Raw genomic sequence first — 16,408 nt, 5'->3', positions numbered from 1 at the left:
CGTCATACAGAAACATATCATGTTCAGATTGTTTCATGATAAAAAACCAAATGATGTCGTTGCAGATGATATTTTCTATCTACACGCCAATAATAATACATTCAAATGTGAAATGCGATCCAAATATGAAATTGATCTGACACATCCAAATTCAATAGCAGAAATGATGGGGTTCGCTCATGAAATATTTCCACCAAATCAGATACATGAATCATCATTACCAATAAACATTATAACTGTGAGACTTATCCGCTTAGATTGCAATATAATATCTGGTTCATATATAAATGGTGAAGAATCCCACATTCTTTTCTCATTCGATATTGATGTTGAACCTGGCTACAATCTTACTAAAGAACCACACAGTATTATATATATGCCTGTCAGTCCAGAAGGTCGTCAATTGATTCACAATATTACAGTGCGTATTTTGGATGAAAAAAATAACCTTATCGATTTTGGAAGTGAAGAAGAGATTTTCATTATTTTGGAATTGAAGAAAATCGAATAACTGTTGTTATGGGTTTCATTTATAATAGACAAAATCGCATTGAACAATCCCAAACGAGTTGCACTATCAAAAAGAAAGGTGTGCATAAAAAGAAGCTCATTCCACAAGTGTATGATAAACAGTTAGCACATAACGCTCTGTCTGTGAGTGATCTTAAATTTTTGAAATCGATTGGATTGAAAGTGAGAAAATAACAATGGTGCTCGAAACAAACAATGAAAAGTTGAATATATTCAATGAACCAGTGCTCGATCATTCTCTCATAAGTTTACATGAGCACACATATAAGCCCTATGGATCACCGCTATTCAGGAATTCGGATGAAATCAGAATTGCAATCAATAATCAAGATGTTATACTAGATATTGCCGAGAGCTTCATTTACATAGAAGGTAAATTCACCCCCAAAGATGTAGCGAAAACATGCTATCTCTCGAATAATGCAATTGCATTTCTCTTTGACGAAATTCGTTATGAAATGGGTGGTGAACAAGTGGCTGTTGTTAGAAAACCTGGGATAACATCTACAATGAAAACCATGATATCATTTGGACAATCTCATGCTAACACATTATTGACATCTGGTTGGGGACTTTCACAATTGAAGCAAGATATCTTGGATACAAACAGTCATGTTTTTAGTGGAAAACTACCACTGAAATATTTGATGGGTTTTGCTGAAGATTACAACAAAAGTATCTTGAATGCCAAACAGGAATTGATTTTGATTATCGCTCGATCATTCAAAAACTCATATATAGGTGAGGTTGATGCTGATTTGGAAATGAATAAAATCGAATGGAAAATAAGACATATTGTACCAGATGATAAACACAAGCTCAAACTTTTGAGTAGAATAAACAAAAGCGGTCTGAATGCCAAAATCAAGTTGGCGTATCGTATGTGGGACCTCTATGAACTACCATCATTACGTGGGACTTCTTCAGACATATGGGCCATCAAAACAACTAACGCATTGGAAACTCCTCGTTTTGTCATCATCGCATTCCAAAGTACTACCACATCTGAAGATAGAACACAGGATATTACAAAATTCACAACTGCTGATATCAATAGTATTCGAGTATACTTGAATTCTGAAGTTTATCCATATGAGCGTTGGAATTTGAATTTCGATAAAAAACTTGATGCTCCTGCTTATTATGCTTTTGAGAGTTTCCAGCGAAGTTATTATGATAAAGATATGAGTGAACCTCTGATGGACATTGGACAATTTAGAGAGAATCCACTATTCGTCATCGATTGTTCTCATCAACCGAATGCAACAAAATCATCAACTATTGATATAAAGATTGAGTTTGAGACGAGGAAGACCAAGTTTCCAGACAACACTAAAGTATATGCATTAATTTTGCATGATATAGTTTTAACATACAATGCATTGGATGGTTCAGTTCATAGCAGATATTGACACTTTTTTTTCACTCTATCATGTACTGTTTCATGATCTTTTTTTTTTATTTGTAACTGACTTATATCATGTATTGTATTTTATATCATATTTATTGTTTTGTAATCATTTTCTATTGTATTTCATGAGATTTAAATAAATAAAACATGAAAATAATACAAAGTTTTTTATTTGACATTATTTATGATTTACAGGAACATACAGACCATCTAAAATAACTTCTTCCTCATAATCATCATTTTCGCGACCATCTTCAATTTCCTCTCGATTTTCATCATTCAATTCAAAGTGATGAATAATCCATTCTGGCAAGTATGGTTGGAGGCTATACAGGAATCTTCTTAGGTTCAGTTCAATCATAACATCACAAAGTTGCCACAATTCCAATTCATTATCCAAAAATTTGTTACAAACTTCTGCACCACTCCAATAGTTCTCAGCATCACGAAGGCATAATTCGATTTGTTTTTCATCATAGCATACACTCATATCATAATTGCTTGCATGTTCGGCTCCATCACCCAACACCTTCAATTTAGACGACAAATGTTGAACCGATGATTTGAGATCTACAACATCGACCCAATCTTGACTTGCGTACTGCATCCACATCTTTAAATGGTGGAACTGAAATTGAATAAAAAAAAACAATAAGCAACCTCCAATTTTTCAGTGATATAATACTCACATTCCCATTTTACTTGTAGTTACAAAGTGAGTGTATTCAACTAAGTTAGTAATGTTTATATTTCCATATAATTATTATCATCTAATATATGAATATTATAAAACAATAAGAAATTCATTATAATTACTATTATCATTCAATCATATTGAATTTGACTAGAGTTAGCGTTTTCACACCAAAAAAACTTCGTAAGCTATGACCTAAAGAAATTCACTATAAATTATTACTATTATTATTCAATTATATTGAATTTGACTAGAGATCGCGTTTTCATGCCAGCAAAACTTTGTTGGCTCTGTCCTAAATACATCATCGTATATTTACCACCTGATGAGTTGATACAAGATATATCGTCATCACTGAATTGCAACGAAATACGTTTTGGTAGCCATGTTTTAAATAATTTATCATTGCTCACATCTTGCAAAGTTAATAAAATTGATTTACCAAATCGTGTAGAATAAGTTGACATATTTTTAATTATGAACACTTCATCAATTGGCAATGATGATAAGGCCTTTTGCTCTACTATTTCAACCTCCTGTACAATCAAATTATTAATTTTATTCAAGTCTACTTTTGAAACGGACATGATGAAAATATATATGAAAATATAAACAATTTCCAACAGACAAATACACTCACCGTCTTCCTTCTATTACGAACTGAATAACACTCTACCAATTGCTAACTGCTGCAGATATATTCGTCTACTGATTTCATAGTGTGCCAGGCATTTCTTTTATATTGAACAGTGCGAGTCACCCCCACCATGAAACCGTGAAAGGTTCACATTGCTAGTTGCTATCCACTAGAGATGCCTGACGTCACAGCCAAGCCCATCTCCCAACTTGATGCGATAACAGTTGCCGGTACGAGCAAGCAGTGGTCGTTGCAGTCTCGGAGAGGGTAGACGTTAGGCAGACGGTCCTCGGCTGCCGTGGCGTCACTCCACTACTAACTTGGTGCCCTCACACCGATGGAGCATTTATTACTTGGAGGATCTTCGAAGTATGCAGACGTATGTTTGTACATAGACAAACAAGCACATGATGAAACCCTGTACCGTGCATTCTCCTACACACACACACACACATAAACACACAAAATCTCATATGAAAAAAAAATCTGAACGATCCATGCACCAGACACTTCAAGGTCACAACGCCTTGACTTCACTGCACAACAAAAAAAGCAAATAACACGTCATATTGGTGGGGGGAGGATTAGAACCGGGAAAAAAATTCTGAACGATCCATACACCACACCCTTCAAGGTCACATCACCTTGACTTCACCAAACAACAACCAATAAAAAAAGCAATTAATACGTCATAGTGGTGGGGGGAGGCCGAGAATCAGCTGTAAACAACTACTATTATGAAATTGCGCAAAACCTTATTTTCAATAAAAATTAAATTAACAATGGGAATAGGTTACATGCATATTTTTTTCTAATTGTTCTGATCGATTATATACTGCATACAAATACTGGAAACATGAGATAGATGCCAAATACATGAATAATTAGTCATAAAAAAAATTATAAAATTATATACCAACTATTGACAATTCAAACGATCGACCATTTGGCGGGAATATGTGACTTCAAAGTACATGTCAACAAAGCGATCCAAAGCACAGAGAAGTAAACATAGTTGATTCTAAATTGTATTACTTGATAATTTCAATAAATTAAAGATGGAAAGTAGTGGAGAATCAGTTTATAAGTACTGCATAGTTCCAAAGTGCAACAATACAACGAAAACTGCTCCTCAAAAAGTATTTTTTCTTGTGCCGAGGAATGCAAACATTCAATTAAAGTGGTGTAAAGCTATAAAAAGGGACGAATTTAAGAACCCGAAACTGTCTGCAACGAGCTGCTTATACTGTTGTGAAGATCACTTTGATGTAAGTATTTTTATATTTACATAGGTATATTTATATTTAGTGTCATAGCCTAAAACACTAATAAACATATTTACTTCTCGAATATAAAACCTTTCTGACTGCTGTTATTCTTCATTTTTAGGAAGAAAAGGATACAGAGAACTTCATTCAGTACCAAATAATGCATAAACAACAATGGGTACCTGTTACATTACGTCTACGTGAAGGTATTGTGCCCCACAAATTTCAGTGTCAGGCCAAAACCTGTGAGAGAGGCTGCTCTCAAAAGACAAAGACTTAGGTTGCTTCAAGAGACTCTATCAGAAGCTGCTCCCAGAGAAGTTATGGAAGAAACTAATTTATGTGTAGGCCCTGTGGATACAGCAGATAAAACAATCACCAGAGAAATAAATTATTGTGAAGCTGGTCCTAGTTCATCTTCACACGACGTTTTCTCAACAGAAAAAAAGCCTTGCTTGTGACAAAGCCATTCAAGTTAACACAATGAAGACAACGACAATAAAATATAGAAGCAAAGGTGTCACTGTTGGTCCTAAGACAAAAAATTTAGCATTATCACCGTTTTTAGTACCAGTTGAAAACATATCAACTTCAGATTGCCGGTATGAAAAGGAAGTTATTTCCAGATAAAAAACCAACAGACGATTTGTCTATTACATCGCAATCTTCATCAAGCTCTAGTGAGTATGAACAAGAAACTACTTCTTTCGAAGCGAGTGGGTCTCAAGATAACAAGGACAGACAATTTCAAAACGTAATGCGTAGAGCAAAATTGACCGCTGTGGAAAAAGAGCCTAAAATGATGTTAGGACTGCCATTTGATAATACTATTGAGTGATGATATTCCAGTTCCCACTATTGATATTTCAATAACCTTGAAGAAAATGAAGTTAAATGAATCATTTGACATATTAGCTATACAATTTGGCTGTACACAGAGCCCTATAAGTAGAATATTTTCGAAAACGGTAATTGTTCTAGCAGAAAAAATGAGTGAGTTAATTGTGTGGCCTAAACCATCTGACATAGTTAAAAATTTACTTATCGCTTTCAGAGTACGGTATTCTAAAGTTGTTCCAATTATAGATTGCTTAGAAATAGAAATTGAAAAATCGTCCAATGCAATCCACCAGTCTCTGTCATGGTCACAATATAAGAAATGTAATACTCTGAAATACCTTATTTCTTGTACTTCAGATAAGTTAGTCAATTTTATTTCAGAAGGATATGGTGGAAGGGCTTCTGACATCATTATAGTAGAAAATTGTGGCTCTATAGAATGTTTACCTCCAAACACAGCTGTTATGGCAGACAGAGGCTTCAAAGACTTGTCTCATTTGATATAAAATAAAAAATGTACCCTTATTCGACCTCCTTCAGCATTCAAGTCTACAGCAAGTACGAAACATGACGTGAAGCAGTCCAAAAGAATAGCAGCATTAAGAATTCATGTAGAGCGTGTAATAAACAGGTTGAGAGAATTTCATATGTTGTTGCCTCGTACATCCATGCATCACAGCTCAGTTCCGATAGTAGATGAAGTAATAGTAATAGCATGTGGCATAATCAATATGCAAAACGTTTTAATAAAAAAATGAATGAAATTTTCAAGTGTTTTATTTTGATTCATATTGGTGTGGCACACTCAGAAGGTACCTTATTTTCAATGTACAAACTCCAAATAGAATGAATATAGGTTACAACTAACTTGGCTAACGGCTAACTGACAACTAAAATTTCAACTTGCTCTTCATACTATGATTTATTTGATATTTTTACATATAATAGGAAAAATATCATTACTCCAGAAGAGCATGCTTTTTTCCAAAATATTTGCACAATAGTTCTCATCATATTTTACAATATAAATGTCTACTTCCTTTGATATTTCAAAATCATGATGTGCAACACAGAAAAGCCCTTTTAATTTATTTGAAAAATACATCTGCATTTGGACCTGAGCCATATATTTTGAGGACATAACATCTTTTGAAACGTATCTACTCATGTCTTTCTCAGATAATGGACATTTGATTTCAATATTGTAATCAATACTCTCATCATCAGGAGATGCACCAAATACGGGATAATTAGGTTTTAAGATCAAATCACACCCATTAATTTTTAGTTTCATTTTTTTTTTCGACTTCTTTTAATACTTTTTTTTTAGCAAACGCCCTCTTTTCATCGCCTCTGTGTCCTTTAATTTATTTGCTCCCATTATACTTTCACATAAAGTGCCTTCGAAAACTTTGCAGTGTGCTGCTTCATGCATCTTCGAAGCAGTAATCACATTTTGAAATTAGACCAATCAATTATATGTACCTAAATGTGCTGCGCAATCTTCACATTCTGCAGAGACAATTCTCTGTTCAGCTTCATCACATACTGAACTGAACAGAAGTGTTACAGAGTAACACTTCTGTTTCATATTATGTTCGGGAGTAATACGAGCTACACATGTTTGCTCCCCTATTTACTTGAACATGTCCAATAGCTGAATCGCCATAAAGGCTTTGGCACACAGAACGCGGTCTGTCGCGGCGGGCTGCTATCGCGCGATCTTCGCAGCGGCAAAGCGAACTATAATACCACACAGGTTGCGAAATTACTATGTGTTCGGTTGTGCGTGTGTTCGCAATGTCCAGCTCTGACGAAGAACTTATTCTCCTTCTCTTTGCTCTGAAAAAAAAAGAAAAAGAAGAAACGTGTTGCTGGGTGCATCCCATCAATAAAAAAAGAGAACAATTTGGTGAATACCATCGTCTTTATATTGACATCGTCTTTATATAGATTTTTTCAATATTTCCGCATGTCGAGGTTGTGTTTTGAGAAATTACATGACCTTTTAAAGATAAATATTGCTAAGTGCACCACGAACTGGAGGAAACCCATTCATACAAGAGAAAGATAAGCCATTTGTTTAAGGTAAGTACTAAAAAACATACACTTTATGTGTGATATACAAACTACAGTTTAATTAACATGTTATGAATATTACAATTATAGTTTATAGAGTGTTTAAACTTGGAATGGAACAAAAAAGTAAAACTCAAAATTTAAATTTAAGTCAAAAAATAACATTAGGGTAAGTGTATTCATCCCTCGAAAAAGATCGTGAATGGGATGTGGATGCCTTTGGGGCTGATGTTGGGTGTGCTTCTAGCTCCTCAATTTCTGCAAATAATGTGGCAAGCTTTATTTTCATTGTTGCCTGAGTCAATGGATTGAATTTTTTGAAGGTCGCAGCATAACTTAAAAACAAATGATCAATCCCATCAGGGCCCTGTTTGCTTCTTTTATTTGATAAAAAATCAATCACTTTGTCGACATCATCTGGGCAGTTTTCAGTTGATGAGTGACTATACGACTTCTTTTTTTTCTTTTTTTGTCGAGCTGGTAATAGTAAAGTCGCTGAAGAATGTTCGCTAGATGCATTTGTTTGTTGGGTATCGTCAGACATCAACAAATTTTCTGTTTCAGATAACCTGGTTTCTTCAGTTTCTGTTACATCTTCAGGTGGTATATTGCTACTATGCGAACATGGTTTGAGGGTATAATCAAAAATATTCATGTGGGTACTCTAAGGCCCCTTATGGTACTTCTTGGCCTGACCTGTTTCACCCTTTTTGAACTTCTTGTATCTTATGTAGGAATCACGTGAATTTTTTCCACTTTTGTTTTGCTGTTTCAGCTGAAACAAAAATAAATTATTTAGATAACGTAATTAGAGACCTCTGAAGGGTTCAAAAATCAGTTTTCAATTTTTTTTTTTTAATCACATCACCGTACAGCAAAGCTAATTGAACATTTTTCTTTTTCTTTTCAGATATTTGGCGACAGGTGACAGCCATCAGACTATCGCTTTTTCTTATCGAGTGGGACGATCAACTGTTTCCAAAATTGTGAGAAATGCCTGCCAAGAAATTTGGAAAACCCTACAGCCAATTTATTTGCCATCACCCACTAGACAGATGTGGATACAATCTGTTGAGGATTTTTTGGAACTTTGGGGCTTCCCAAACTGCCTTGGAAGTATAGACGGAAAGCATATTAAGTTGAAATGTCCTCGTCGTAGTGGCTCAGCCTATATTTGTTACAAAAATTATTTCTCCATAGTTCTCCTTGCTATCGTTGACCCATATTACAAATTTATGGTAGTGGATATTGGCAATTATGGGCGTCACAGTGATAGCGCTATCTTTGAAAACTCAGCTTTCTACCAACAGTATAATGAAAACAAAACTATTTTACACCCGAAACCACTTCCAGGAAGAGAGGACCCAGTACCGCATGTATTTGTAGGAGACGAAGGATTTGCACTGCAAACTTATTTGATGAGACCGTACCCAAAAACTGGAGTTATTAATAACGCAAGAAAGAAAAAATTCAATTCACAGCTCAGCCGAGCGCGTCGTGTAGTCGAAAATGCATTCGGCATATTGGCCATGAAGTGGCGAGTTTTCCTAAGAGCCATAGAAACTGATGCTCAAACTGCTGACTGGATTGTGAAAGCAGCATGCTGCTTGCACAATTATATCCTTACAAAAAATAGGACCAAAGAATATACAGCCATGGAAACGGAAGAACAAGATGAACCAATACAAGCATTATCAAACACAAGACTGACAAACAGAAGATCAAATACTGCCGCCTTTGAAATACGAGAAAAATTTGCAGATTACTTCAGTTCATAATGAACCATAACCTTATGTTGAATCTATAATAAAAATACACACATGTACTTACCCGTCATCCCTAGCGTTTTTGCTATTTCGTTCCATGCTTCACTTTTTTTTAACATATTCTTATATTATGCATGTGTATGGTCATACAGGAACACATAACTTCTAACAGTTTCTATAAACAATTCAGTATCGCGCGAAAATCTGTAAATTTGTACAAGTGTATCGCTCGTCGTCGCGATCTAAACTAGACCGCCGCGATTGACCACCATCAGTGTGACTATTATAATATACTGTCGTGTAATATAGAATTATCGCCGCGTTCCAGTATCGCAGCCCGCCGCGACAGACCGCGTTCTGTGTGCCAAAGCCTTAAGAATATCTTTCGGACCTAAAAACACAAATATTATCAGGTTAGAATAAGAAGTGATTGTAAACATTTTCTTAAACAAAGTTTTCACTACATTATTTGAGGTTATGTACACTTTCTCAATGTTAACAAGCAAATAACTAGAAAACTGAACGAAAATCTGAAATTAAAGACACTTATATACAATAATTATTCAAGTACCTTGCAGCTTTGACGCCTTTAATCTCAGATGAAGTTAAATCGGGATGATTTGCGAAAAAACTTGTCATCATGAAGACATCTATTTTCGACAAATTGTCAGATTGTGCCATGACAAATCCGGCTTGAGTCATTGTATTAATTTTCTGGGACGTTCACAGTAATGATAAAATGATAATAGCCAAATACCTGCTTGCAAAACTCTAATTAGACGGTTAAACAATAATAGAATGGTACAGAACAGCATGTAAATAAATGTTGTTAACATGGACTTTAAGTCATCCTAAGATCCTACCAATCCCGTTGCGTTTCACCTAATTTGAATCTATCTCGTAATTTTTACGTTTTCAATTATGAACTATTTAAAATTTATAAAGTATATAGTCATATGAACTCATTTACATTGATCTGGTATCAAAATAGATTAAGAAAAAAATTAAAATGAGCTATTTTATATCACATGCATATGACTTATTGTGTCAGACCTATTTTTCGGGTTTCTAAGTCGTAGTCTGCAGGTTTATACCCAACGTTTCGTCTACTACTGCGGAAGACATTATCAAAAGCGAAAACGTATTGGTCGAAGTGCTCGAAATGTTGTTCCCAACGCAGACATTAGAATATTGGTATTTAGGTTGGGTTAGGTTAGGTCTAAAGTGAGTAGTTCTATTCGACCCTCCACCGCAACCCGCAAGGGTTTATTGTGGCTCACGCCTATTCACACTCTGCCAAATAAACCCAGCTTCTCAACGAAGCCGATTAGTTTGTATGGTGTGTGGAAGTGGAGTGAGCCAATCCTGGAAAATTCTGCCAGAAGTCCATAAATCTTCTTGCCATCCAGGTGTCGAATGTTTGTTTGGCAAAGTCCAAAGCGATGCCAATGACAGGTTCTGGTCCGATGAAGTCGCTTGCAGCACCCTCTTTTGGAAGAGAGTCAGCAGCTTCATTACCTTCCAGGCCAGTATGGCCAAGAACTTTCAACGCCGCTTGACTGTCTGAGAATATTTTTATTGACTTGTGTGTGAGGTTGGATTCATCCAATCTCTCCGCACACAATTCAATAGCGTAAATTTCCGCTTGAAATACAGTCGCATGAGATCCTAGACAGGTAGATATCTCTGTCCTGGGTCTACGAATAAAAACACCTGCACCAGTACCGGAAGGTGTTTTTGATCCATCTGTGAACCAACAACAATCTACTCTTAATGTTTTCTTTTCCTGGAGAATCCAGTCCTCTCTATTCGGGAATAGTACTTTATAAGGCAGTTCATAGTTGACAGTGACTTCCAGTGTCAACCAACAGTCTGATGCACTCTGCATTTAATTGATTTGAGCAACTGGCAATGTGCACAAGTCTGTATGCAGTCCATCTAGCCTCTCTCTCCAGAAAAATGTGGAGAGGAGGTAGATCTAGAAGGATCTCCATGGCCGCTGACGGTGTGGTACTGATGGCACCACTTATGGCTAGACGAGCATGTCTCTGTTAGCCAGAGAGCTTCCCTTAGACCATTTTCTGTAAAGCCTTCGGCCATTAAGCAACTGCACCATAAGTGATCATTGGTCTTTGTGTTTCAAGAGAATGTGAGCTGATGATTAAGTCTAATACCTCTTGGCTATTACTAGTGACAAAAGTTGGTTCTGAGCCCTCATTAATTACGGACAGCACTTTCCCTAGTATATAATCGAAGAGTAACTCCGGTTTTATATTATCATTGAATTACTTGAACTTGTTTATGTACAACTGAGTACAGAAAGCCAGATTTCATTAATGTTCATTTTTTTTCTATTGAAAGTATTTCTGTTTTTTTTAATTTTTATTGCCTCTCTATTAACTCTTGTATGGTGAATTTGAATTTTATGTTGTAGTACTGTATTTCCGAATGAGATAATGGGAGAGCCTTCATATTTGTGAGCATATTCGGCTACAGCTGATTTGTCGGTTCGTCCGAAGCGACAATTTTTTTTGTGTTCAGAAAGATGAGTACCTATACTAATTTTCGTGGTTTCAATGTAGACAGACCCTCAGCTACAATTAATATGGTATATCCCGGGTGTTGCTGAACGTTTTCTGGAGCTGACAATAGACTTCCTCTAATAGTTTTCGTTAGCCCAAATATTGGTTTCACGTCGTGTTTCTCGAAAATTCTTCCAATCCGGTCTGTAACAATTTTAACATAAGAAAACAGATTATTTAATGCCAAACCTAAATTAGACAAAGGAAAGAGATTTGGTATATATATATCAACTAGAATATGGTGAATGCCCCGCCATATATACAGGCCAAACTGGTGGGAATTTTGATATAAGGTACCATGAACATGTTAGTTCGAATAAAAAATTATTAATTTACGAACATTTTCAAAATTCGACACATGAAATAGATAAAGATGATTTGAAAATACTCCACACATGCGAAAAAGAAAAATGATGAATATGTTGGAATCTATGGAAATAAACTAGTCAAAAAAAATCCAAATTACATTATCTTCAACAAACAACTTGATCTGAACAATATTCGTAGCCTGAACCTATAACCCAGTTCCCAAAACCTACAGTTCACTAAAAATTTTTGTTTTTGTTATATTCATCGATATACTGCTATCAATTGAGGTTATCCCAGGTATAGACAATGTAGGTACCAAATTATTTATGATAGGTTGGGAAATGTGAGTATAAATTACTCAGATTTGAATAAAATCTAGTCAGTTTTGAAAATGGTGTAATGATCGAAACTAGTCAATAAATATAAAACCATCGTAGAAAATAGATAAAAGTGTGTTTTTATAATTTTGATAGTGTATCCTCAGTAAACTTGTTTTATATCCTGAATAACTGTCACTAACATATACTGTCACGATCAGATCAGGTTGCAAATTATTCGACATTTCCAGAAATGAGAAAAGTACAAGTGAGACTTTGAATATCTGGCTAAATGCGCCATACGGAACCAAAGGCCAAGAAAACTTAGAGAGAAAGATACTTTGAATATTTTTCTTAGATGCATAGATGAAGATCCAATGGGGACTTTGTTTACTTTCATCAAAACTGTCGAAGTTAAAATGAATAAAAAATATTTTGCATAAGAATGGGTTCAACCAGATAGTGCTAATCCCAAAAAAATGAGTCAAAAAGACTATATGGCGGTGTTACCAACAATTGTTCATTATTATAGGTTTTGATATTTCAATATTTGAGTTCCACGATATCGTAAAAGTTTCATGTCCTGGAGAAAGCACAAAAATGCTTTCCTATTCAGTAGGAAGGAGAATGTAGTAATGAGTAAAATCAGGATTTCAAAATAGAAATAGAATAAAAACAGAATTTTTTTCGTGAATTCTAAAATACATGTCGAAATATAGAGTTGGTTTCGTTTTTTTCAGGAAAAAGGCACGTCACCGAACTTACTAACCTAGATATCACAGCTCAAGCTGTGGTATTTTTCTTTGCTGGGTTTGATTCGGTATCTTCGCTCATGTGCTTCATGTCTCATGAGTTGGCTGTCAATCCAAACATTCAAACGAAACTAAGAAATGAAATTGAAGAGACACTAGCGGGATGTGGAGGAGAAATAACATATGAAGCATTATTGAAAATGAAATATATGGATATGGTTATATCAGGTAGGAAAACGATAGTAATTTATATTTTCTCTATTTATGATCTCAAAATGTACTTGGAGACAGTATTGACTGATAGTATACAACAGAATGCCAAATCATTTTGGCGCAGAACAGAAAAAATTCAAATGAATAAAAATGAAATACAAAACAAAAAAGGAAGAAATAATATAGCAAACCGAAACATTTCAAGTAGGACGAATTCAGGGAAAAATTCAGAAGAATTTGAAGGAACAGATTTCGGTAGAAATCAAAACTGAATTAAAATGAAAGATAACTTATTCATATTCCGTTGGGATACTTAGAATACAAAAGTAGTAGCGCTTGTACGTTGTTCAATCCTTAACACGTTGATTTAAAAATTGAAAAACAAAAGAACTGAACATTTCTCGTTGAACTTCATGGGAAAAGACATTTCAAGGCGTAAGCCATTTTGAGTATTCATAGAAAATTGTTTGCAGCACATCTATCAACAGTGCAACTGCTTTAATCAATATTTAATCAATCATATCTCAATCATATCTCAATCATAAATCTAGTACAATAACCGAAATTAAAGAAAAATAACCTAGTCCAGTAGGCCGTGGTCGAATGGAACTTGCAATACAAAACGTTTCGTTTGCTATCATGGCATACATCAGTGGTATGTGCGTTGAGTGCTGGGACGAAGATTATATTTTGAAGTCTCAGCAACGAGTGACTTGATAGCTTCCTGTTCGCTCGTAATCTTGATTAAAGAAGACGACGGGGGTGATGTAGGGAATGGCGATGGAAGTGGATTTGGAGATGTTGGTAGAGGTGAGATGTCCATGTGGATGCTTTCTTCTGAGTGATCCGCACTTTATCTGTGTCGTTCTGATTGATCCACGTTGAGGACAGGTACGCTGCTGGTGGAAAGTCGATCAAAGTTGTAATCTAGTTCATTTTTTACCTTATTGACCTTACCTGGGCATCACGTTCTGTGGATCTGTATACCTTCTTTTTTCAGTTGGAGTTATTGCGATGCTTGTAGGCCCTCCTATGAAATAATGCATGATGATGCGTTGATTCAGAAAGGACGGCAGTTTTCAAGTACTTGATTATGTGATCTGTTACTGGTAGGACATTTTTTGCGATTGCGGATGTCTTCGGTTGCATGAGGCAGCAGCCGCGTAATCTAGTGCTATGGTTTTGATGCTGCGTCTGATTATCATTTAGTTATCATTGAAACTCCCAAACGCAGCATCAACACCAAGATACCAGAATACGAGTGCCGTTATCGCCTCACGCAATTTGAAAAATCCGAAATGGCAGAACATATCCCAATAATGAAACCTAACATAATACGTAAAATAAGCTTTCTCGCCTCATTGAAAGCATCGTCACTCACGTCTCCATGAGGAGGCCTTTGAGATCTATCAGCATCCCAACGATCTCAACTGCAAAGAAGAATATATACGGGTCATCGTTAGATGATATTCAGTACCCATCAAAAGTGGGACCCAATCAGAAGTGAGCATCCTCATGAAACCTCGTCATTTCCTTCATTTTCTGGAATTATAAATACAATTGAATACGCCAAGCAGTCGTTGCTGATACTTAAAGATATGACGTTCGTTCTCGCAGTCAACGCACTTAACAGCGATGATGTCTGGCGCAGTAGCAAATGAAACGTTCGCTAGTACAGGTTTTATTTGACCATAACCTAACAGCTCGGATATCGTTTTCTCTGAGTATGATCCGGCCGTGAGGGCTCATGTTCTTATAGTATAATCAAAATACAGTCTTCACAAATTACAATTCACCGAAAAGGTTGAGTTTTTGTAGCCTTCATCAACGCATCCAATTTTATTTCAGAATCTTTGAGGAAATGGCCAAGTACTGTATCAACAGACCGAGTTTGTACGAAACCTTATACGATAGAGGCGATGAATGCAGATGAAAAACCACTACATATCGAAAAAGGCATTTCACTAATGATACCTATAGTAGGAATACATCGTGATCCCAAATATTATCCAGATCCAGAACGTTTTGATCCAGAGAGATTCAATGATGAGAATAAAGGAAAAATTGATCCCTTCACTTACATGCCCTTCGGACTGGGACCAAGAAACTGTATAGGGTCTAGATTTGCTCTTTTAGAAACAAAACTATTGTTTTTCCATCTCTTATCGCATTTTGAATTGGTTCCTGTAGAAAAAACTCAAGTTCCACTGAAACTGTCCAGGAAGACGTTCAATCTAACGGCAGAGAAGGGGTTCTGGTTGGGCCTAAAACGATTGGAGAAATGAATTAGTTATTTGTCAAACTTTCTGCTATCACTTGAAAATTGTTAGAAATAAAATTATGATCACTTTTCAATATATATCATGCTGAGTGCGAAGTAATCAAACCGAATCCTTATCAGAAACTGCATTATTTCGCGTCTAAGTCATCTTGACATTAGTCTTCAGATTTTGAAACATAATTTGTTGAAAATAGACTTCAAAATTTGAACTGGGTTCAGCTATTTCATTATCAACGCTTTTTCGGAGTAGTCGTCTACAATCATTTGACTTTTCTGAAGACTCTGATTGTAATGATTTCCATTGTTCGTGTCCCAGATATATATTTATTCGGTAAATGAGAGATCTGGTGTTGTTTTTTGCTGATTGATTCGGCCGTTATCGTGTTAGCGGAATATGTCGTGATATATTTTTCAAATAAAGTTTGTGGAGATCAAATCGTGAGGTGTAACTTATAAAAAAAAATCTGGTGTTCCTGAAAGCCATCGTTTCCTACACTCAATCCAATTTTCGTCTGAATTGCCGCTATTGATCTGAATAATATCTAGGAATTTTCCACGATTTGCTTACGCACAACATCAGAAACTCAATATCTAAATATATGTAACTCAAAGATGACTGACTGACATAGTGATCTATCAACGCAAAGCCCAAACCACTGGACGGGTCGGGCTGAAATTTGGCATACAGGTAGATGTTATGATGTAGGCATCTGCTAAGGAAGGATTTT

General features: G+C 35.7%; 1 protein-coding gene and 1 long non-coding RNA gene across 4 annotated transcripts in view; one reads left to right on the top strand and one right to left on the bottom strand.

Moving 5' to 3' along the window:
- The window catches only part of LOC141487455 (cytochrome P450 9e2-like), a 58,523-nt gene extending 42,765 nt beyond the window's left edge, over positions 1–15,758 (top strand). For 2 of the 3 annotated variants that reach the window (XM_074186540.1, XM_074186539.1), the window contains exons 6-7: positions 13,175–13,414; positions 15,248–15,758. In XM_074186540.1, coding sequence (XP_074042641.1) covers positions 13,175–13,414; positions 15,248–15,684 — 677 coding nt within the window. In that variant the 3' untranslated portion in view covers positions 15,685–15,758. The remainder of the gene's footprint in view (positions 1–13,174; positions 13,415–15,247) is intronic. The other variant, XM_074186541.1, reaches the window with a different exon arrangement.
- On the bottom strand, positions 7,733–10,360 carry LOC141487466 (uncharacterized). The gene is made up of 2 exons (XR_012468404.1): positions 9,291–10,360; positions 7,733–8,235 (listed from the first exon to the last, which is right to left on the bottom strand). It is a non-coding gene; the product is annotated as an uncharacterized lncRNA (long non-coding RNA).
- Positions 15,759–16,408: the final 650 nt, after the last annotated feature.

The sequence above is a fragment of the Leptinotarsa decemlineata genome, unplaced genomic scaffold, assembly GCF_025532065.1.
Source record: "Leptinotarsa decemlineata unplaced genomic scaffold, Ldec_3_MD MMD2_P_RNA_scaffold_2, whole genome shotgun sequence".
Taxonomy (NCBI): Eukaryota; Metazoa; Arthropoda; class Insecta; order Coleoptera; family Chrysomelidae; genus Leptinotarsa; species Leptinotarsa decemlineata.
Note: the sequence above shows the minus strand (reverse complement) of the source record. Positions and strands in the feature narration are given on the sequence as shown.